The 24,623-nt window shown below is 42.1% G+C and overlaps 1 protein-coding gene across 1 annotated transcript in view; it reads left to right on the forward strand.

Moving 5' to 3' along the window:
* The window catches only part of NR3C2 (nuclear receptor subfamily 3 group C member 2), a 345,322-nt gene extending 321,290 nt beyond the window's left edge, over positions 1-24,032 (forward strand). The window contains exon 9 of the mRNA XM_007091751.3: positions 21,286-24,032. Coding sequence (XP_007091813.1) covers positions 21,286-21,441 — 156 coding nt within the window. The 3' untranslated portion in view covers positions 21,442-24,032. The remainder of the gene's footprint in view (positions 1-21,285) is intronic.
* Positions 24,033-24,623: the final 591 nt, after the last annotated feature.

A 24,623-nucleotide genomic window follows, 5' to 3' on the forward strand; every position in this document is an offset into this window, starting at 1 on the left:
GTAAACCCAAAATCCATACGGAACTTTTGCAGTCATTCACAGACATGCAACAAGTAGTAAAAATGTGCACGTTCCCAGCTAAGGTCAAACAAGGTGATATTCTGCCTTCTTGTTCCATCTCTCCTATAGCAAAGAAGTGCCCTTTTCATGATCTGTTTAGTGGCACAGGTTTTGCGTTGTTTTGGTGATTTTGATGTTTAAAATGGTCCCCAAATGTAGTGCTCATGCACTGTCTCATGTTCCCAAGCAGAAAGAAAGCTGTGATGTGCCTAATGGAGAAAATAATTGTGTTTAGTAAAACTCCATTCAGGCATGAGTTATAGTGCTGTTGGCCATGAGTTCAACGTTAAAGAATCAGCAATATACATTAAATAAGGCCTTTAAACAGAAACCCATAAAACAAGGTTGTGTATTGATTGTTGACAGTGTGACCAGCAGTTCATGGAAACCTAACCCTGTATTCTCCCTAGGAACAAGGGTTCAGGATCTGCTAATTCTGTTCTCCATGACATAACAGAATGTAACTACCATGAATAATGACAAATGGAAATGTATGTACCTACAGGGACTATAGACTCAAAGGGAAATGACTCCTGAAAGAACAGCCAGAAATGGAAGACAAGGGTGACAGTGGTTCTCCATTCAAATGACAAATTCTGGAGCCTTTAAGCTAGACAATGATGTTATAGGGATTCTTTGTAAACCCTTTCCTAAAGGCTCAGAGAATCTGGAGAGCATTTGGAAACTCAGCTCTAGCTACCAACCATATTGCTTGGTTCACTTTTTTTTTCTTTCACATTTCAATATTTCTGAAATCAGGAGACATCTTATACTTGATTTATATATTTTAACAACCCACCAAACCTGTTCTCCCATAAACTTACAGAATCCTTGGCATGCCTTCCAGTCCAGGGCCACAAGCTTTTTCTGTAAAGGGCCAGATGGTCAACACTGTAGGCTTTCTGGGCCCCACAATCTTGCTGCAACTGCCTGGCTCTGCCATTGTAGCAGAGAGCAGCCATAAATGAATAAGCCTGGTGGTGTTCAAGTAAAAATAGTAAAATTGCTATTTCTATCATTTCTGCATGTCACAGAATACTCTTCTTTTGATTATCCTTCAATCTTTTAAAAGTATAAAAAACAGGGGCGCCTGGGTGGCTCAGTCGGTTAAGCGTCCGACTTCAGCTCAGGTCATGACCTCACAGTTCATGGGATCAAGCCCCCTGTCGGGCTCTGTGTTGACAGCTCGGAGCCTGCAGCCTGCTTCAGATTCTGTGTCTCCCTCTCTGTCACTCCCCCACTCATGCTATACCTCTCTCTCTCTCAAAAATAAACATTAAAAAAAAAATAAAAGAAATAAAACTATGAAAAACCAAATGAAAAAACACATTAAAAAAAAAAAAAAAACAGTTCTTAGGCCAGATTTGGCCTGCAGGCTACAGTTGGCTAACCCCTGATTTATTCGGTGGCATAATAGAAACAAGGGAATGAATGAGACCCCTTGGTCTCAAGTGTTCTTAGTTGGATCAAAAGAGGTTGCCCCTGCCCAGTGGGGGTCTACCCCTTGTTCCTTAGTGTTCCTTTTCCTTCAGAAACTGAAGTAAGGATTTTAATGGATTTAACTCTTGAGTTAACCTGATATTAAAGTTGGTAACTTACCAATACGAGCTGGTTTAGATTTTTACGTGGCTTAGTACAGTGTATACTGGCAAAAGGATCCTAGGAAATACTGAAAACAAAATTAAGAAAAGTTCATACTTCTATATACAGTAACATGCCAATGCATTTCAAACACAGCCCTTTCCTCAGATTCCCTTTGTTCAGCAGTGTTCTAATTATCCCTTTATCTTTAAGCTCTCCTTTCTCTGTTTCCATTGTGTCATTTTTCTTTGTGTTTCTCACATGTACAATAGACCTTATGCACAAGAAGGCGGAGCTGTGATCCAGAATGAGGCTTGTAACACAAGGAAACTTAAACAGGGTGGAAATTAAATAAATTTGAGTCCAAAAAAATTGGAAGGAAATTGAACCCATCTTGCTTAGCATAGCATCCAAACAACATATTTTGAAGATACAGTATTCATCACTGACCAGAGATCAGTGACTCTACTGAATTCAATATAAAAATGATAAGACAAATTAAAAAGTAGCCTGAGATAACAGAGTTTCTAGAAAGGCCCTTGGTTTTTCATAAGATGTGGAGCAGCTCTACCCATCCCAGAAGCCAGCCTCTTTTCCTCTTGGGCACCTGGTCTGGCCCAAAATGCCCAAGCCTGCACCAGCCTGGGCTCTGGAACTATACCCTGTGAGGCTATACAGGACAACCCTGCCTCCTTCACTTCTCCAGGCAGCCAGGCCTCTCTGGAAGCAGAGCTAGAGGTGCCCATCCTGGCCTGGAGCCCTGGCTTCAGCCACCCTTGCAGGGGGTCCCCTTACCTAGAATTTGCAGGCAGATCTCATGTGAGAGCAGCAGCCCCATGGAGCCTTGTCCCCTGCTTCAGGGACACACTTGAACCCAATGCATTAGATCTGTAGGACTGGCTTACTGGATGTGATTTTGTACCCTCCAATGCCTCCTCAATTCTCCCACCCTTTGGAAACCACCATTCTATTCTCTGTTTTTATGAGTTTGGCTTTTTTCTTTTTTTTTTTTTGGTAGTGTTTTTATTTGTAGTTCTCTGTTCCTTTTTTCTTCTTTTGCTCTTTTCCCTTATGATTGATGACTTTCTTTAGTTTTCAGCTTAAATTCCTTTCTCTTTATTTTTGTGTGTCTGTTACAGGTTTGTGGTTACCATGAGGTTCATATATATAGTAATTATATAGCAGTCTATGTTGTTGATGGTTGGTTTAGTTTAAACACATTCTAAAATGTGTTCACTAAATTTTTACTAAGCACTAAATTTTTACTCCTCCCTTCCATGTTTTATGAACCAGATAATCATATTTGATATCCTTTTATTTTGTGAATTCCTTAACTGAATTTTTAGATGTAATTGATTTGCTACTTTTTTCTTTTAATCTTCATTCTAGCTTTATAAGTGATTGACCTACTACTTTTATTGTATGTTTGCTTTTACCAATGAAATTTTTTTGCCTTTCATAATTTTCTTTTACTTAGCAGCCTTTCCTTTTCTGCTTTAAGAAGTCCCTTTAACATCGGTTTAGTGGTGAAGAGCTCCTTTAACTTTTGTTTGTCTGGGAAACTCTCCTTTGTCTCTGAATGGTCATTTCTCCGGGTAGAGTATTTTTGGTCTTTTCCCTTCAGCCTTTCAACTGTATCGTGCCACTCCCTTTTGACCTGCAGAGTTTCTGCTGAGAAAGCTTAGCTGATGGCCTTTATGGGGTTTCCCTGATATGTAACATTCCTTCTTTAATTTTTGCCATTTTAGTTATGTATCTCGGTGTGGACATCTTTGGGTTTATCTTGTTTGGTGCCTCTCTGTGCTTCCTAGACCTGAGTATCTGTTTCCTTCTCCAGATTAGGGAAGTTCTCAGCTGTTATTTCTTCAGATAAATTTTCTGCCCCTTTCTCTTTCTTCCTTCTGGGATCCCTATAATGCAAGTGTTAGTATTCTTGATATTGCCCCACAGGGCCCTTAAAATAGCCTCACCTTTATTTTTTTTTTTTTCCTGTTCAACTTGAGAACTCTCCATCACCCTGCCTTCCAGATGCTGATCTGCTCTTCCACATCCTCTAATTTGTTGAGGATTTTTCATTTACATTATTTTTCAATTCTAATTGTTGTTGTTGTTTACATTTTCTGTCTGTGTTGACGTTCTCGCAAAGCTCATCCTCTCTTTCCTCAAATCCGGCGAGCATCTTTATGACTATTACTTTGAACTGTTCACCAGGTAAGTTGCTTACCTCTGTTTCATTTACTTCTTTTTCTGAAGTTTTGTCTTACTCTTTTTTTTAATCTTTATTTATTTTTGAGAAAGAGAGAGACAGAGTGTGAGCAGGGGAGGGTCAGAGAGAGAGGGGGGAGGATCTGAAGCAGGGGAGGATCTGAAGCAGGCTCCAGGCTCTGAGCTGTCAGCACAGAGCCCAACACAGGGTTCGAACTCACAAACCATGAGATCATGACCTGAGCCGAAGTCAGATGTTTAACTGACTGAGCCACCCAGGTGCCCCATGTCTTATTCTTTAGTTCAGAGCATATTCCTCCATCTCCTCATTTCGTTTGACTTTCTGTTTATTAGGTGAAACCGCTACCTCTCCCAGTCTTGATGGAGTGACCTTATATAAGAACATCCCCTATGTGGACTCTGTATGCCTGGCAGCTGAGGTTGGCTGGCTGGAGCTGGAGCTGGCACAGGCCGGAGGGTCCCAGGGTGTTCTGCACAGGGGGCACCCTGGAGGGATGGCTGGAGCTGAAGTGGGTGCTTCATGCCGGGCTGGCACTGGACACCTGGGGCTGAAGTGGCCACAGACCAGCAGGTCTCAGGCTGCTCCATACCAGGGTCACCCTGGTGGATGGCTTGAGCTGGGGCAGGCGTGGACCGGGGCATTTTGCATAGCAGGAACCCTGGCAGGATGCCAGAGCTGCCCTGGTGGGATGGCTGGAGCTGAACCAGATGTGGGCCATGCTGGGGCAGCCTTGATGGAATGGCTGGAGCTGGTGTGAGCTAGGGGCTCAGAGCTTGCTGAGGCAGCAGGCTGGCTAGAGTACTGGGTCCCTGTTCCTGTCTGTGCTGTCAAGGTGGAGAGTGTAAACAATGGCTCTTGCCGGCACCATTGACCCCGGAGAGAGTTACAGCAATTCCCCCACCATATGGGAGACACTCAGGATTAGTACATGGGTTTCCTTCACTTACAGTCTACTTGCCTTTTAAACTGATGGTTTTGTTTGTTTTGTTTTGTTTTTTGCAGTGCCTCGGGTCAGATGAATCTGTACGTGGCACATCTGTGATATCCCTTCCCTGCTGTAGGTTGCCACATTAGGGGTGGGGTTCCCATCATTACTGTGTCCCTCTCTCCTGCTGTTCTCTGTGTGGCACCTCAGTGCTTTATCGTGCAGAAGCTGTTCAGTCAGCCTTCAGTTCTTCCTTAGGAGGAATTCCTGTATATGTAGGTATAGATTTGGTGTGTCCATGAGAGGAGATGAATTCAGGATCTTCCTAAGTTACCATCAAGTTCAGCTTTTTTAGATTCTACATATATATATATATTTGTCTTTCCCTATATGCCTTGTTTCACTTAGTATAATGGCCCTTATGGGCCATCCATGCTATTACCAATGGCAAGATTTCCTTCTTTCTCATGGCTGAATAATAATATCCCTTTGTGTGTATGTGTATATTTACCCCATCTTCTTTATCTATACATCTATTGTTGTTTCCATACCTTGGCTATTGTGAATAATGCTGCAGTGCACATGGGAGTGCAGAGATCTCTTCCATATCCTGTTTTCCTTTCCTTTGGATTATATATCCAAGAGTGGGGTTGCTGGATCACATGGTAGTTCTATTTTTAATGTTACGAGGCATCTCCATACTGTTTCCCATAGTGGCTGAACCACTTTGCATTCCCACCAACAGTGCACCAAGTGTTCCCTTTTCTCCACATCCTCACCAACACTTGGTATCTCTTGTCTTCTTGATGACAACCATTCTAACAAGTGTGAGAGGTATTATCTCATTGTGGTTTTGATTTGCATTCCTGATATTTAGTGATGCTGAGCATCTTTTCACATACTTGTTGACCATGTGGATGCCTTCTTTGGAAAATATCTGTTTAGTTCGTCTGCCATGTTTTTGTGTATGTGGTTTTTTTGTTCATTTTTAGTTTTTATTTTTAATTGGATTGTTGTTTTGTTATTGAGATGGATGAGTTCTTCATATATTTTTGATAGTAACCCCTTCTCTGGTGTATGATTTTGCAAATATTTTTCTCCCATTCAACAGTTTGCCTTTTCTCTCTCTCTCTCTTTTTATTGTTTCCTTTGCTGTGCAGAAACTTTTCAGTTTTATGTAGTCCCACCTGTTGAACTCTGTTTTTGTTATTTGTGATTTTGGTGTCATATCTAAATTGCCAAGACCAATGTTAGGGAGCTTCTTTCCTATAATTTTTCCTAGGAGTTTTTTTTTTTATGTTTATTAATTTATTTGAGAGAGAGAGAAAGCACAAGCAAGGGAGGAGCAGAGAGAGAGAAAGAGAGAGAGAATCCCAAGCAGGCTCTGTGCTGTCAGCACAGAGCCCGAGGCAGGGCTCCATCTCAGGAACAGTGAGATCATGACCTGTGCCAAAATCAGAGTCAGATGCTTAACCAATTGAGCCGCCTAGGTGCCCTTTTTTTCCTAGGAGTTTAATGGTATCAGGTTGTATGTTTAAGTCTTCAATCCATGTTTGTGTATGGTGTAAGATAGTGATCCAATTTTCTCAATACCATTTGTTATAGAGACCATCCTTTCCCTATTGAGTGTCCTTGGCTCCCTTATCAAATATTAGTAGACTATAAATGTAGGGGTTTACTTCTAGGCTCACTATTCCATTGCTCTATTTGCTATATTTATAATAGCCATATATTGAAATTACTGCATAGCTCTGTAGTATAATTTGAAATCAGGAAGTACAGTGCCTCCAGATTTCTTCTTCTTTCTCATGATAGGTTTAGCTATTCAGAGTCTTTCATGGTTTTGTATAAATTTTAGGATTTTGAAAAATTTCTATGAGAAATGCCATTAAATTTTTAATTGCAGTTGTGTTGACTCTGGAAATGTCTTTGAGTAGTAAGGACATTTTAATAACAAGTCTTCTGATCTATGAACACAGGATATCTTTGCACGTGTATCTTCAATTTCTTTTATCAAATTCTTGTAATTTTCATTGTACAGGTCTTTCATTTCCTTTGTTAAATTTAGTCATAATTTTATTGCTTGAATGCTACTGCAAATGGAATAGTTTTATTTCTTTTTCCAATGTTTTTTTGTTATTTTATAGAAATGCAACTCATTTCTATACATTGATTTTATCTCCTGCAAATTTACTGAATTCATTGATTCAGTTTGAGGTTGAGTCTTTAGGGTTTTCTATACATAAGGTCATATTATCTGCAAATAACAATTTTACTTCTTCCTCTCTGATTTGAGTGCCTTTTATTTCTTTGTCTTTCCTAATTGATATAGTTAGGACTTCCATTACTATGTTGAATAAAAGAGGACACCCTTGTCTTTTTCCTCATCATAAAGGAAAACCTGTCAATTTTTCACAATTGAGTATGTTAGCTATGGGTTTGTCATATGTGGCTTTTATTATGTTAAGGCATGTCCCTTACAGAACCAATTTGTTGAGGGCTTTTATCATGAAAATATGTTTCATTTTTTCAAATGTTTATTCTGCATCTATTTAAATGGTCATGATTTTTATATTTCATTCTATTAATGTAGTGTAACACATTTATTGATTTATGTATGTTGAACCATCCTTGCATTCCTAGAATAAATCCCACTTGGTCATGATGTGTGATCCTTTTATTTTATTTTTTATTTTAACTTGTTTTATTTTTTATTAATTTACATCCAAATTAGTTAGCATATAGTGCAACAATGATTTCAAGAGTAGATCCCTTAGTGCCCCTTACCCATTTAGCCTATCCCCCCTCCCACAACCCCTCCTGTAAACCTCAGTTTGTTCTCCATATTTATGAGTCTCTTCTGTTTTGTCCCCCTCCCTGCTTTTATATTATTTTTGTTTCCCTTCCCTTATGTTCATCTGTTTTGTCTTTTAAGGTCCTTGTATGAGTGAAGTCATATGATTTTTGTCTTTCTCTAATTTCACTTAGCATAGTACCCTCCAGTTCCATCCACATAGTTGCAAATGGCAAGATTTCATTCTATTTGATGCTGAGTAATACTCCCATTTTATATATATATGCCACCTCTTCTTTATCCATTCATCCATCGATGGACATTTGGGCTCTTTCCATACTTTGGCTATTGTTGATAGTGCTTCTATAAACATGAGGGTGCATGTGCCCCTTCAAAACAGCATACCTGTATCCCTTGGATAAATGCCTAGTAGTGCAATTCCTGGGTCGTAGGGTAGTTATATTTTTAGTTTTTTGAGGAACCTCCATACTGTTTTTCAGAGTGGCTGCACCAGCTTGCGTTCCCAGATGCGTGATCCTTTTAATGCATTGCTGAATTTGGCTTGCTTTTATTTTGTTGAGAATTTTTGTATCTGTATTCATCAGGGACATTAGTCTATAGTTCTCTTATAGTGTCCTTATCTGCCTTTGGTATCTGGGTAATTCTGCTCTCATAAAATGAGTTTAGAAGTGTTCCTTCTTCAATTTGGGAAGAGTTTGAGAAGAATTGACATCAGTTCTTCTTCAAATGTTTGGTAGAATTCACTCGTGAAGACATTTGGTCCTGGAGTTTTCTGTGTTGGGAGCTTTTTAATCACTAATTAAATCACCTCATGTATTGTCAGTCTGTTCATATTTTCTCTTTATTCCCAATTCACTCTTGGCAGACTGTATGTTCCCAAGAATTTATCATTTATTCCAGATTATCCAATTTTCTAGCATTTAATTTGTTCATAGTAGTTTCTCATATCCTTTGTATTTCTGTAGTATCACTTGAAATGTCACTCTTCCATTTCTGATTTTATTTATTTGAATCCTATTTTTTTTAGTGTAGCTAGAGTTTCTCAATTTTACTTTTTTTTGAAAACCGGCTCTTAGTTTCACTGATTTTTTTTTTCTATTATTCTTCTGGTCTCTGTTTCATTTATTTCCACTCTAATCTTTGTTATTAATTTCATTTGCTAACTTGGGGCTTAGTTCTTCTTTTTCTAGTTCCTTGAGATATAAAGTTAGGTTTTTTCCAGATCCCTTTAGTTTCTTAATATATGCATTTATAACTATAAACTTCCCTCTCAGAACTGCTTTTGCAGCATCCCATAGGTTTTGGAACATTGTGTTTCCATTTTCATTTGTTTTGAGATATTTTATTTCCTTTTGATTTCTTCTTTGACCCATTGGTTGTTCAAGAGTATTTAATTTTCACGTATTTGTAGCTTTTCACATATTTCAGCTTTCCTCTTGTTTTGATTTCTGGTTTCATACTGCTTTGGTCAGAAAGGATGACTTGGTATGATTTCAGTCATCTTAAATTCACAAGACTTGATTTGTGTTCTGTCATGTGGTCTATTCTGGAAAATGTTCCACGTGCACGTGAGAAGAATGTGTATTCTTCTGTTGGATGGAATGTTCCACAAATCTTTGTCAGGTCCATTTGGCTTAATGTGTGGTTCAGGCCCAATGTAAATGTTGGGTTTCTGTCTAGATGATCTGTCTATTACTGAAAGTGGAGTATTGAAAGTCCCCCACTATTATTGTATTGTTGTCTGTTTCTTCCTTCAGATCTATTGCTTAATACAGTTAGGTGTTCCAATATTGTGTGTGTGTGTGTGTGTGTCTGATTTATCTTCTTGATGAATTGACCCTTTTCTCATTATATATTGACCTTTGTCTCTTGTTATCATTTTGGCTTAAAGTCTGTTTTGTCTAATGTAGGTATAGCTACCTTACTTTCTTTTGTTTTTTACTGGCATGGAATGTCTTTTTCTCTCTCTTCACTCAGAGCTATGTATGTCCTTAAAGCTGAAGCAAATCTGTTGTAGGCATCATATAGTCGAGTCATTTTTTATTCATCCAGCCACTCTGCCTTCTGATTGGTTAATTCATCCATCTACATTTAAAATTATTGCTGTGTAAGATCTTATAATGCCATCTTACTGTTTTCTGATATTTTGTTTTTCCATTGTTTCCTTTCACTACCTTTGTAAATGCATAATTTTCTATGGCGGTATGCTCTGCTTCCCCCTTTTCTATCTTTAGTACATCTACTCTAGGTTTTTGTTTTTGTTTTGTGGTTACCATGAGGCTTACATAAGACATCTCATAAATAAAACAGGCCATTTTAAACTGATAGCAACGTAACTTCAATTGTCTATAAACACTTCGCCCTTTACTCCCCCTTGTATATTTCTGGTATCGTTTACCTCTTTTTATGTTGTATATTTATTAAATTATAGTAGCTATAATTATTTTTAATACTTTTTTTCCTTTGACATTTATACTACAGTTAAGTGGTTAACATACCATCCAAAGTCTGATTTTTTACCTTTACTAGTGTGGTGTATACTTTCGTGTATTTTCATGTTGCTGATTAGTGTCAGTTTATTTCAGCCTGAAGAACTTTCGGCATTTATTACAAAGCAGATTTAGTGCTAAAGGAACTCCTTCAGCTTTTGTTTGTCTAGGAAAGTCTCTGTTTCTCCTTCATATCTGAAGGATAACTTTGTCAGATATAGCATTGTTGGCTGGCAATTTCTTTTTCTTTCAATTCATATTCTTTGAATATGACCTTCCACTCTCACTTGACCTGTAGTGTTTCTATTGAGAAATCTGCTGACAGTTTAATGGTGGTTCCTTTGTAGGTTACAATATTTTTCCCCTCGATACTTTTAGCATTCTTTATTTCCAATTTTTTGATAGTTTCATTATAATGTGTCTTGCAGAAGGTGTTTTTGCATTGAGATAATTGGGTGATTTTCTATAGCTCTGTAAACTTGGATGTCCAGTTCCCTTGCACGTTTAGGAACTTCTCAGCTCTTACTTCTTTAATAGTATTTTAAAAATTTTTAATGTTTATATTTGAGAGAGAGAGACAAAACGTGAGCAGGGGAGGGGCAGAGAGAGAGGGAGACACAAAACTCAAAGCAGGCTTCAAGCTCTGAGCTGTCAGCACAGAGGCTGATGTGGGGCTCAGACTCATCCACTATGAGATCATGACCTGAGCCAAAGTTGGACGTTCAACCACCTAAGCTACCCAAGCATCCTATCAGCTCTTATTTCTTTAAATAAACTTTCTGTCCCCTTCTCTATTTTCTTTGTGTAATCCTGATTCTATGTTCTTTTGATGAAACCCCATTAGATCATGTAGGCTTTCTTCACAGTTTTTCCTTCTTTTTTTTCTTTGTTCTCTTCTAACTTGGTTATTTCAAAATTTCTTTTCTCTAATTCACTTATTCTGTCTTCCATTTGCTCTACTCTGCCGCATTTGTCATTTCATTTATTGAATTCTTCAGCTCCAGAATTTCTGCTTGGTTCCCTTTATGATTTATAGCTCTTTGGTAATATCTCATCTTGAATGCGCATGCTCACGCGTGTGTGTGTGTGTGTGTGTGTGTGTGTGATTTCAACTGTCCTTAGAGTTTTTTTGGTACCTCATTGAGTTTCTTCAATACTGGTACTGAAATCTTTATCCAAAATCCTATGCCTCTGAGCTCTGTTATTTGAGAATTATTATTTTTTGGTGATGACACATTTCCTTGATTTTTCATGTTCTTTGTAGTTTTGCATTGCTGCTTTCACGTTTGAAGTAGCAGCCACCTCTTTAAATCTTTGCTTGTTGCCTTCACATTGGGTATTCAGCTCATTAGTGCTATTGCCATCTAGGGTTTTCTTGGCCTTTGTATGGGTACACCTGTTCCACTCTTCTTGCTCCCTCTTGTGGCAAAATTCTTAAGCTTTTACATCTTTGGTTCTTACAACTCACCAGGCTGGCTATTGGAAACCTTTGTTTTATTTTGCAGAAGACGGTGCTATAGCTCAAGTTTGTGGTTTCTCCCTAGTCCACAGACCCTGGCCTGTTTTTCAAGCACACTCCCAAGGAGCTTGCTCTTGCCACCACACTCAGAAGTGTGTACAAGGAGCCACCTGCAGAGTGGAGGGAGGTATAGATTTAGTCCTTGGGGCATTAGGGTTGCCCACAGGCCTGGTAGGGAGATCCTCAGGTGTAGTACTCTGAGAAGCTCATGATCAGACTTTTCTGCTGTGTGCAGGCAGCAGGCCCTGAGTCCCTTTAGTGTCCTTTGATATTCTTATCTTTCTTTCCTCCATCGTGGAGATCTCACCTAGGTACTCTGAGTGCTCCTGGAGAGGAATGGGTTCCTCCAGTTGCATTCCATACCACTGTGGGTAGCTGGACACTTATTCACTGCTCTTCTTTTTCTCTGTGAGAGAGGTCACTACCACCTGATAGTTTAGCCCAGTGCAATGTTGCTTTGGTGGGGGTGAGGACAGCGTTGGTGAAGTGCTTTTTAACATCTCTGCTGTGTCCAAACTTGTTTTTTGCTCCGTTGGCATGCTGGAATCTCCCTTCATAAAAGTTAGGCTTAGGCACCTTCTCTGTTGTCCATGGGTATCAGCTTAGATCAGCACTCTCTAGGTTTTTTCATGACTATGTCAAGAGGAGTTGGGGCAGGCTCACTGCTCCACGGGTTCCACCTGTGCCCATAACTGGATGCACAGGTATGTAGACTCCTCCTGAGTTCCCTGGCCTATGGTGCCAGATCCTGCAGCTCCCACAAAGGCACTTTTGTTCATGGATGGATGACTCATTCTTCATTGAAAAAAGAGGGACAGAAAGGTGCCTTCTGTCACTGTGGTGCTAATGTCACTCCCTGATATCTTCTCAATCTTCTGTCTCGGTCACATCTAAGAGGCCTTCAGGACTGCTCCCAAACGCATCCTGTAGGTGAGCCCTCCAAGAGCACTCAGCAGAGTATTGGCACTGTGGGGCCTGGATTTCTAAGAGGAATCCACAAGGAAATGGTAGTGTAAACTGTGTTGTAAAAGGTTATATTGTCTTCTGGGTATAGAAGCTAATGCTACTAAATTTGGGGTGCTGTTGTTACTCTTGTACCATGTTACCATCAGGTTTCACCGAGGCATCACCAACCAGAGAAAAACAGTCAGCCCTACATGGCCACAGGCACCCACCTGTGCACATGCAGGCATCTTCCACACTGCTTGCACTGGGTGGAGAGTGGGGTTTTGAATGAAGGCCAGACTCTTTTTTTTTTTTTTTAATTTAAATTTTAGTAAGTTACCATATAGTACAATATTGGTTTCAGGAGAATTCAGTGATGCATCACTTATATATAGGGCTCATCACAGGTGCCCTTTTCAGTGCCCATCTCCCACCCCCCTTCCCTCCATCAAACCTCAGTTTGTGTTCTATCATTAAGACTTGACTCTCGTGATTTGTTTCCCTCCCTTCTCTTTTTCCCCCTTCTCATGTGTTCATCTGTTTTGTTTCTTAAGTTCCACATATGAGTGAAATCATATGGTATTTGTCTTTCTCGGACTTATTTCACTTAGGATAATACATTATAGCTCCATCCATGTCATTGAAATGGTAAGATTTCATTCCTTTTGATGGCTAATATTCCTATACACACACACCATATCTTCTTTATCCATTTATCAATCGATAGACATTTGGGCTCTCTCCATAGTTTCGCTATTGTTGATAATACTGCTAAGAACACTGGGATGCATGTTATGTACCCCTTCAAATCTGTATGTCTGTATCCTTTGGGTAACTACCTAAGAGTGAAATTGCTGAATTGTAGGGTAGTTCTATTTTCAGTTTTCTGAGGAACCTCCATACTGTTCTCCAGAGTGGCTATACCAGTTTTCATTCCCACCAACAGTGCAAGACGGTTCCCCTTTCTCCGCATCCTTGCCAACACCTATTGTTTCTTGTGTTGTTAATTTTAGCTATTCTGACAGGTATGAGGTAGTATCTCATCATGGGTTGATTTGTATTTCCCTGATGATGAGTGATGTTGAGCATCTTTTCATGTGTCCGTTGGCCATGTGTTCTTTGGAAAAATGTCTATTCATATCTTCTGCCCATTTCTTCACTGGGTTATTTTTGGGGTGTTTGATAGGTCCTTTATAGATTTTGGATACTAACCCTCTGTCAGCTATGTCATTTGCAAATATCTTCTCCCATTCTGTAGGTTGCCTAAGTTTTGTTGATTGTTTCCTTCACTCTGCAGAAGCTTTTTATCTTGATAAAGTCCCAGTAGTTCATGTTTGCTTTTGTTTCCCTTGCCTTTGATGACATGTCTAATAAGTTGCTGTGGCTGAGGTCAAAGAGATTGCTGACTATGTTCTCCTCTAGGATTATGATGGTTTTCCTATCTCACATTCAGGTCTTTCATCCATTTTGAATTTATTTTTAGGCATGGTGTAAGAAAGTTGTCCAGTTTCGTATTTCTGCATGTTGCCATCCAGTTTTGCCAGCACCATTTGTTGAAGAGACTTTTTTCATTGGATGGTCTTTCCTGCTTTGTCAAATATGACTTGACCATATAGTTGTGGGAAGGCCAAACTCCTTATACAATCACTGAGCAACATTTTCCAGTATTCACAGAACTATTGCAGGAACACCTGGAGTAAATAGGTGCTAGCCATTTCTATGAGTGTCACAGCATTTAGAGGTGAAGCTCTGTATCTTTTGCCTCTGACCCTATTAACGTAGCTGGCTACAATTCTGATCTTGAAAATAAACCTTTTAACCTACCCCCGCCCCAGTGCTTATTACAGGCTAAAAGCTTGATCCTAATTGGGGGAAAGTTCTGGAGTCATCAGATATCTCATGAGAAATGAGCATGCTGTTGAAAATATGTGGGACCCTATTTCAGAGAGGCTGTTATCATTCAAGTGTCTGTCATCGCTTAGTGACTCTATAACCTTAGAACAGGGCTGAGAGGCCATTGCTTGTGGTGGGAGTGGCCGTGCCCCTGGTGATGAGATGGAACTTAATGGCTTCATCTTCAGTGTGAGTAAAATACCACCAGTTACCTTGAGACCTTGTCAGACTCCTCCACTGCCCTGATAGCTGTGGCCCTTCAGGCTGGATAAATTATGCCTGGCATCTAGCTAAACTTCTGTGATCCCCACAGATACATTTTGTGTAGAATGAAAAGTCAGTGCACAGGACTTTTCTCTGATTCCTAATAATGTGAGACTCATTTCTGATTATAATTAGGGTTCTTGCCTCTCCCTCTAGCCTGGTATTTACCAGGAACGGCTGGTGGGAACCAGTATCAAGGCATCAGGCCTTTCTTCTCATTGCAGTTAGGGCATTCATGCTGACAAGCCAACAGGGTAATAGAGCTTTTCTCTCTCTAACTGTGACCACCCCCCTCCCTATGCCTGTCCCTCTAATCACAGTGAGCAGTGACTGGGGCTCCTGGCACCTGTGGCATAGCCTACATATGAAGTCACATTAAAACCCAGCAATAAATGAGTTGAAGGAAATCAGACTCAGAGAGAAAGATGAAAAAGGTTAGCTTTATGTCTTGAGTCCTGCATTATTTACTTAGTGGCACTAAAGTGAGGATGTCTATTTAAAGTGCCCAGTTGGTGTTTTGGTTCATTGATTAAAACCAGCAACACGCTGCCTTAAGAAAACAGTGTTGAAATTCGTTAACTCTGAGCACTTTAGAGTTTGGAAGAAATCACAGAAACGCAGGAGCAAGGCCGCAGCAACAGTAGCTCTGGTCCCTGCAGCCCTCAGCCCCTCACCAGGGCTGCATGGAAGGAATGGGAAGGGGGACTCTCCGGGATGCCGTGGGGCTGAGAAGGTAGGCGGTCCCTGCCTTCAGGGAGTTTGCAGGCTGCCTCGGGACCTGGAAATGTGAAAAGTTACATCGATAGGAGATGTGATCCACCAGAAAAAAGAGAAGGTTGTGCCACCCGGCTCCGTGGCTAATTATCAACTTAGAAGGACAGCAGGTGGCATCTGTGAGTTCAGAGGAGAGGAAGGCTCCTTCAGGCTGGGGCTCCAGGTAGGCCTGGGCCAGGGGTGACTGCGGGAGCGAGGGGTGTGGAAAGAAAGAACCCAGAAAACAAGCAGAAGAAGCCAGTACTCACCTTGCTGGAAAAGAGAGAGAGTGACACTTTTGAGAAATGATTCCTTACCAAGTGAATATCCAAGGGAACTGCTGAATTATCTCTGAAGGGTTGTCCACAGTTGTCTTGAAGTAATCTCACGTTAAAGGCTGCTCTTGAGAAGGTCTGGCTCTCCCCAGGTGATGCACCAGAATGGGAGCAGGTCGTGACAAACAGAGCTCTTCCCTGGCGGCTTCTGCCTTCATAGTGGGAATGGTGGTTCGAGGTTCAGACGGAAGCTATGTTCATTTAGTGATACACAACCTCCACGCAGGGCCAGCTTCCAGGTGTGACTATGGCCTCCCCCACCAGCTCTGTACCTGGGACAGCGGATGGTGTCTGAGGATGGCATGTGCGTGGTGCTTGTCTGCACCCGTGTTTCCTGGCTGCTCTGGGCTCAGGCGGGGGCCCTGCCCTATTGTGTGTGCGTTGTACCAGGATGACACTTGGGAGACACCTGTGCATGTGAACAGCAGGACTGCTAGACACGTGGCTGTGACACAGAAGTTTGGCTCATGCACCTGTGTTCATTCTGACTGGTCAGCATCCCTGCCCACCTAGCTGTTTGCTATGTAACTCCTGCTTAGCTGCCAGGGCCCAGTCCCCGCTTCCTCACGCTCTGGCCGCGCGCAGCTTCGCCCTTCCTGTGCCCTGTGTGCTCCAGTACATGCGCTGCCCTTGTACTGCAGCAGCCCACCTCAGATGCCTGTTAAGGGCCAGGTACGCATGGGTCCTGTCCTAAAAGCCCCTGACCCACAGGGTGCACCAGGCCAAGGTTGGGGAGGGCGGTGGGAGGGCTTGGTGGGCCAGAGAACACTTGGCAGGCAGAACCTGCAACCTGGATCAGACTGGCCCATGTTCTCCTCGCCCAGCGACCAGGAGCGCCTGGCTTCGATTCTCCCAAAGAACCCTTCACCTCACCAGCCACGGTTAGTTGTTGGCTCGGGTCCTGCTGGGTCGAGGCCTGCAGAGGTCTTCAGCTCTGCCTCAGGAGGAGTGGGCCAGGCAGACTCCTGAAGCAGCCAGTGCTTTCTGGGCGCTCCCGGCCCCATGGGCATCTTGGCCGCCTCAGCAGCGAGGGATGAGCCCTTTCCTGAGAGAGTGATGGAGTCCCCTGACTCCCAGGTGTTCACAGGGCGAGATACCCAATCCCAGGCTGCCAGGCCTACCCCCCGTGCCCCAGGAAAGCCCTCATCCCTCTGCAGCTGGCTGAGGCGTTCGCTGTAAACAGAAGCCCTGGGTGTCTGCTCATGACAGGAAAGGAACTGCTGTCTCAGTCTGTGGAACAGAGGCAGTTGTGAAATGCCAGCCCCAGGTTAATATGCATGGTTGGTTAGGGACACCTGTCCTCAGCCAACCTGTCAGGGATGACAGCTGAGCCCTGGGCTCTGGTCTCTCCCCTCAGCATCTCCTAGGTGATGCTCATGAGGTGTTAAAGGTAGGTGTGTCCCCATTAACAGGGTCCCAGAGGTGCTCCCGTGTGTGCTGCCTGGTGCTAAAGACCTGACTTACTCTGCTTCTCATCTCCTATCGCATACGTGACTTGGCATGTTTACAAATATAAACCCTAAGTGGCCCTGGCCCTGCCAGGTAACTTGTTTCAAATGTCAGCTGGTCACTTAACAGGTGCCGCTTCACAAGCTTCGCACTGCTCTGAACCCTCTGAGCGACCCCACACCCACCCTGATGGCTGTATAGCTCCGCTCCACCTCTTTCAGGTCATCAGCCACCGCCCCCTTGGCACTTGGATCACCCTTCCAAAACTAGCACCTCCTCTGTCCCTTCTTGCACTGCCGGCACCTGACCGCATTTATCATTTCCTCTCAGGCAGAGCAGAACATAGACACCCTGAGACCAAGGCTTTGTTGTGTTTGTCATGGTTTCTCTGTGCCCGGCCCAGAGCAGGTGCTCTGTAACCTGGATGGACACACACGGAGGATGACTTATGGAAAAGGACCTCCACCTCCCTGAACGCCCTGTGGCCCAGGGAGCCTTCATCTCTGGACATGAAGTAGGGCCAACCCCAGAGAAGTGAAAAGGGCAGCAGAGCCAGCCTAAGGGGGGGGGGTTGATGTTGCCTAGAAAGTGAGAGGTCTCCCTTTTTTTTTTTTATTGAAGTATAGTTGACACACGATGTTACATTAGTTTTGGGTGTACAACGTAGTGACTGGACAAGTCTATATGTTATGCTGTGCTTGCCACAAGGATAGCTACCACCTGTCACCATGCAGCGTTGTATTGACGATACCAATGACTGTATTCTCCATTCTGTACATTTCATCCCCATGTCTTACTCATCCCATAGCTGGAAGCCTGTGTCTCCCGCCCCTCTTCATTTTGCCCGTCTCTCCACCATGTTGTGAAGGCCAGTGTCAAAGAGTACTGCCTATGTTTTCTTCTAGGAGTTTTATGGTTTCAGGTCTCACATTCAGTCCTTAAATCCATTTGAGTTCATTTTTTGTGTATGGTATAAGAAAGTAGTCCAGTTTTCCCAGCACCACTTATTGAACAGACTGTATTTCTCGTTGCATATTCTTGTCTCCTTTGTTGTAGGTTAATTGACTATATAAGCATGAGTTTATTTCTGGGCCCTTTACTCTGTTCCATTGAGCTATGATCTGTTTTTGTGCCAGTACTGTATTGTTTTGATTACTGTAGCTTTGTAGTGTATCTTGAAATCCAGAATTGTGATACCTCCAGCTTTGTTGTTCTTTTTCAAGACTGCTTTGGCTACTTGAGGTCTTTCATGGTTCCATACAAATTGTAGGATAGTTTGTTCTAGTACCGTGAAAAATGCTGTTGGTATTTTGATAGGGATTGCATTAATTCTGCAGATTGCTTTGGGTAGTATAGACATTTGAACAATATTTTTCCAATCCATGAGCACGGAATATCTTTCCATTTGGTTGTGTTATCTTCAGTTTCTTTTATCAGTGTTTTATAGTTTTCAGAGTACAGGTCTTTCACCTCCTTCATTAAGCTGATCCCTAGGTACTTTATTCTTTTTGGTACAATTTTATTAAAAAAATTTATTTATTTTTGAGAGACAGAGCACGAACGGGGGAGGGGCAGAGATGAGAGGGAGACACAGAATCCGAAGCAGGCTCCAAGCTGTCAGCACAGAGTCCGATGCAGGGCTCGAACCCAGGAAACATGAGATCATGACCTGAGCCCAAGTCGGACGCTCAATGACTGAGCCACCCAGACACTCCCTTTTGGTACACTTTTAAATGGAGGTTAACATTCTTTAAAAGGAAAAATCATCCTCCTTTATAGACCTGCAGGCACCACACAGAGAGACCTTGGGGGCAGGATGGGGGGAGGGATCAGGATGAACTTAAACTTGGCTCTTTGTACCGGCAGCTGGTGCACAGAGCTCTGCTGTCACCCACTGAAAGGCGTTCTCTGCGGTTGAAACTACTAACTCATTCGTGGCACCACACCTGGAGAGTGGCACCCAGCTTTTAGCTTTCACGGCCACTAGCCCACTGCCTTAAAAAAATTAGTAAGAAATCTGGTATCCCAATTCTAAAAATCTCTCTCCTGGAAAGGTAAAACACAAAATTCTCCTGCCCCTCAATTTATACCCGAGGATACAAAATTACACAAAGATGACCCAGAGCAGATTTTGCAAACTGTGTCCCATAGAGAAAAAGGATGTTTTATGGCTTAAAGAGTTTGGGACCACTTGGGAGGATGGAATCAGAGGGCTTTTACCAGCACTACCTGTCAACATCTTGACTGAGAATTGGCATCCATATTGTACTTGCTTTATGGCAGTTCACTCATTCCATCCTCTTAAACAACCCTGGGAGGCAGATACCCCATTTTACAGATACAGAAACCGAGAGCATTCACAAAGCAAGCACAGAGATGTGAACGTGCCCAGACTGGACAGTGGCTTGTGCTGTTTTCCAGTTTATTTGACCCCCAACCTTCTGTGAGTGAATGAGACTTATTAAAGCTCTCACAGTCCTTGGAACCTCATTAGGGTAATGTCCCTCTGCAGACAGAGGGCATAGACAGGCACAAACAGAAGCACCAGATACTTTTCCTGATGACATTTTTTTTTGTATTAAAGGCCTTTGCCATACAGTTATTTACTATTCTTAAGATTGTAAATTGAGTTTAAAAAAAAACCCTGAGGGAAAGTTATAGATGGTATTTTCACTACCATCATTTTATTAAGACTACAGAATTCTTTTATGACCTGTAATATTGTCTGCTTTAATACAGTGGGAAATGGCCAAAAATTTCCTACAGTGAGGTATGGAAATAATGGTATATCGCATTTGTGGATAATTGGGTTTTTTAACTTACAGAATTGGGAGTGGTTCAGGTCCTGGAGGATGGAAAAGGTCCTTGGGTCACCAAGTAGGAAAAATAGCTGGATAGACAAGTAGGCATGGAGGTGGCCCTTGCTGTTTGCTCTCCACAATCAGCCTGAAATAGAAAGTGGCTGAGAATGGAGAAGAAATACACAAACACACAGCCGTGAGAAAGTTGGAAGTCCTGCTGTTTGCAGTAACATGGATGGATCTTGAGGCTATTATGCTAAGTGAAGTCACACAAAGAAAGATTATACATCATACTGTATGACATTACTTATATATGAAACCTAAAAAAAAAAACCAAACTCACAGAAACAGAGAATAGAGTGGTGTTAAGTAAGGAAAGGGGAAATGGAGAGACGGTGGTCGAAGGGCACAGACTTCAGTTCTAACAAAATAAGTTCTGGGAATATGAAATACAGCATGATAATTATAGCTAATACTGTATTTGTTACTTGAAAGTTGCTGGGTAGATAGAGCTTAAATTTCCTTACCACAAAAAAAAAAAAAAAGTAATTATATGACACAATGAAGGCGTTAATCACTTTGCAATATAGAAGTATCAGATCAGCCCATTGGGCACCTTAATCTTACATAGTGTAGCGCATCAGTGACACCTTAATAAAGCTAGCGGTGGGTACTGAGAAGTCTCAACCCTGCCCCCTGGCTCAGGGTGAGAAGCCAAAGGAGAGAAGAAGGTGGCAAGATGAAGGCCAGCATGTGGTGGCCCCAGCCCCAACTGACAGGGCCCACCCGGGACTAGAGGAAGCATGACTCATGCCAGCAAAGGCCTGGGCACCACCTGCCCCTCCACCCCAGCCCACCTTATAACCTGGGAAGGCCCATCACCACCTTATAGAGATACACGTACACGCCTGCTCCACCAAATTGGTGAGAGCGATTCCTTGTCCCCACCACTAGGACCTCTGTAACTGACCCTGTTCCTACTGGTATATTCAGTATTGCACACTCAGTTCTCAGCTGGGATCAGTTCTGCACGAAAGGCATGGTGACAGGAGACATGAGCACCCCATCCTCCCCCAAAACAGATGCCTTAGCCAAATTAGGCAGCTTCACGGCCACGGTTTCCTGGTCAGATTTCTGCAAGTCTCTTGAGCTTACAGCAGGGTTAGGACACAGAGGGGCGTGGGGACGGAGATGAGGCCTCACTGTCCTGTTCCCCGTCTGTGTTGCAGCTGGTCAATGACTTGCTGGAATTCTGCTTCTACACCTTCCGAGAGTCCCAGGCCCTGAAGGTCGAGTTCCCCGCGATGCTGGTGGAGATTATCAGCGACCAGCTGCCCAAGGTGGAGTCCGGGAACGCCAAGCCCCTTTACTTTCACAGGAAGTGACGGAAGACGTCTTACCAGGAGAGCTTTGCCTTAAGTTTCCCCATGTTATTCTACACCCACGAAGGACCCAAGGAATCATATTTTTGACATGTGATGGTTGATTCATACTTGTTCAGCAGTTTCTCAAGTTGAAAATCACGTCAAGGGTTCGGAGCCGGGAAAGCAGTTTGACACGGATTTGGCAAGACCTGAGCGGTCTGACGGATTCCTCCCTGTCCAATCCCCAGCGCTTAGAAACATGTTCCTGTTCCTCTGGATGAAAAGCCATATCTAGTCAATAACTCTCTGATTTTGATATTTTAACAGATGGAAGTTTTAACTATGCCATGTAGTTTCCGGTATCGCTTGTTTTAAAAGGGTTCAAGGACTAACGAACTTTTTAGAGCTTACCCTTGGTTGCACATAAAACGTATAGTCAATATGGGGCATTAATATTCTTTTGTTATTTAAAAAAACACACAAAAAAAGAAAAAAATATATACAGATTCCTGTTGTGTAATAACAGAGCACGTGGGGTGAAGAGCGGCCCCCTTGGTGGCGGGGGGGGGGGCTTATTCGCCCGTGTTCCTCTGCATCACTGGTATACACACCCTTTAGCGTCCATTTATTTAATTAGAATGGATAAGATGTTAAACAAATGCCTTGGTTTCAATTTCTAGTATCTATTGTGTTGGCTTTACAAATAATTTTTTGCAGTCTTTTGCTGTGCTGTACATTACTGTATGTATCAATTGTGAAGGACCTGAAATAAGGTATAAGGAACTTTTGTAAATGAGACACATACAAAAAAAAAAAACAAAAAAAAAAACAAAAAAAAAAAACTTTAATGGTTGATAGGATGAAGGGGAAAGTATTTTTGAAAGAATTCTATTTTGCTGGAGACTATTTAAGTACTATCTTTGTCTAAACAAGGTAAAAATTTTTTTTGTAAAGTGAAATGTTCTGCATGCATAATGAACCGTTTACAGTGTATTTAAGAAAGGGAAAGCTGTGCCTTTTTTAGCTTCATATCTAATTTACCATTTTACAGTCTCTGTTGTAAATAACCACACTTAAACCTCTTTGGTTGTCTCTAAGCCTTTCTACCTTTTCTGTACTTTTGTTTTGTCTCTGGTCTCCCGCTTGGGGTGTTCTTGGGACTTGAGCACGGTTTCTGGCTTCTGCTCCATCCTGCTTCCGTCCGGGAGCGACAGGCTGTGGTGCCCGCAGCTCCTCCAAGGGGTCACCTGACAACACACGTGCGAGAGGGTGTCCGGGAGTGCCGCAGCTTTAGGAGAGTTGCCTCTTTTCCTTTCTTCCTCACGAAGCAGAATCAGAATCGGCTCCAGGAGAGTGAGACCGGAAATGCCATGGCCCAGAGAGCTGAGTCTCATCCCATTGTAGAAAATTGGATTTTCTCCTTTGGGAAAGAAATTCCATGCACTCTCTACATCGGCGGAGGTGACATGTTCACTTCTGGTCTTGGAAAGGGGTTTTGCACTCCCGGAACTGGTCATGGGAACACATAGGCCATTGCAGGACGCACTGGGAAGATGCATTTTGGCACGGTTCAGTCAGAGTGGCGTGGAGACCGCACGATAATTAGAGGGTTTTTAGATTTTTAAAAGGTAGGTTTTAAAAATAAATTTTATACATAAACAGTTTTGGAAAAAAAAATAACTACAGATCATATAAGCAAGACAGTGGCACTAAAATTTTTAATTCATTAATCTGTTTGGCACTGATGCAATTTATCGCTTTTCTCTTGCCCCAGATCACAAACCTATATATCTTTGGGGAAACTTAACAATATGATTGCACTAAATAAACTACTTTGAACAGAGGCCAAATTAGTCTTTTAAAAGTGACGATAATCATCAGGTACTCAGTGAAATCACATTATTTTCCAGAACCTAAAAGCTGTAGCTGGAGAAGCCAGGAGAAGGCAGCATTGGGATCACCACTTTTCTCCAGGGTTCACCATGCAGGCAACATTACCTTGTCTTTCAGAAGACACCTGCCTTATGCAAGGGGAAGCCTGTGAAAGCTGCATTCAGAGGGAGGACTTTTTCTTACATAATTTGCAATTTCAGTAATTTAATTTATAGGCAGATCTTTAAATATAGTCAACTTACATGCACAGCAATATGAAAGCCACACTTGGAAGGTGATAAGTACTCAGCATGCAGACTGGGAGTTTCTAGAAAAGAAATGGCTTACAAGAGCAGCTTTTAGCTCAAGACTTACGTTTTATGAAATTGGAATTTCACTGTAACCAGGTTTGGGATGGAGACAGTCTGCATCAGCTTTTTGTATTAACAAAGTTACTGGCTCTTTATGTGTCTCCAGGTAACTTTGCTTGATTAAACAGCAAAGCCATATTCTAAATTCACTGTTGAATGCCTGTCCCAGTCCAAATTGTGTGTCTGCTCTTATTTTTGTACCATATTGCTCTTAAAAATCTTGGTTTGGTACAATTCATATTTCACCAAAACTTCTTCATATAATTAAAAAACACTAAATTAGTTTAAAATGAAGCAATTTATATCTTTATGCAAAAACATATGTCTGTCTTTGCAAAGGACTGTAAGCAGATTACAATAAATCCTTTACTTTAATCACCTGTTGTTTTGGAAACATTTCATTTGAATGTCCGTAGGAACACCTGGATTTTTGTGTCCCTCTCAATCTGATAACTTGCACTTCTGCCTCCATCCAAGATAGAGTAACATTTCTGCCCCCCGTGTTAAAGCCCCCCCCCCCCCATTAGCCACATGTCCATTATATTCTTTTGGGACTAATTAGATGCTTATTTCTCAGTGCTAATATTTGGGGTCACTAAAACCTGTAACAGTTTGATAACAGTAACTGCTGCTAAACACTCTGTGTACATTGCCTCCTTTATCTTCACAGCCGTAGGAAAGCTCGATCATTCATTTTTCAGACTTTGAGACTGACCTGAGTAGACCAGATGCCCCACCTGACTCCAGAGTTCTTCCTCCATGCAGTTCTGCTTTGCTCCTTCCCATTAGATCCTCTTGGGCCAAGAGACTTGGCTCCCCACTGGCCATAATGCTTCTCACACTCCTTACAGGCTGCTCCCCTTAATTTCACGCATATAATATGGACCACAGAAGAGCAGCAAACAATTATCAGCTCATCTTAAAATTAGAAAACATGTATTTCCCACCAGATAATTTCAA

Source organism: Panthera tigris, chromosome B1 (assembly GCF_018350195.1).
Source record: "Panthera tigris isolate Pti1 chromosome B1, P.tigris_Pti1_mat1.1, whole genome shotgun sequence".
In the NCBI taxonomy this organism is placed as follows: domain Eukaryota; kingdom Metazoa; phylum Chordata; class Mammalia; order Carnivora; family Felidae; genus Panthera; species Panthera tigris.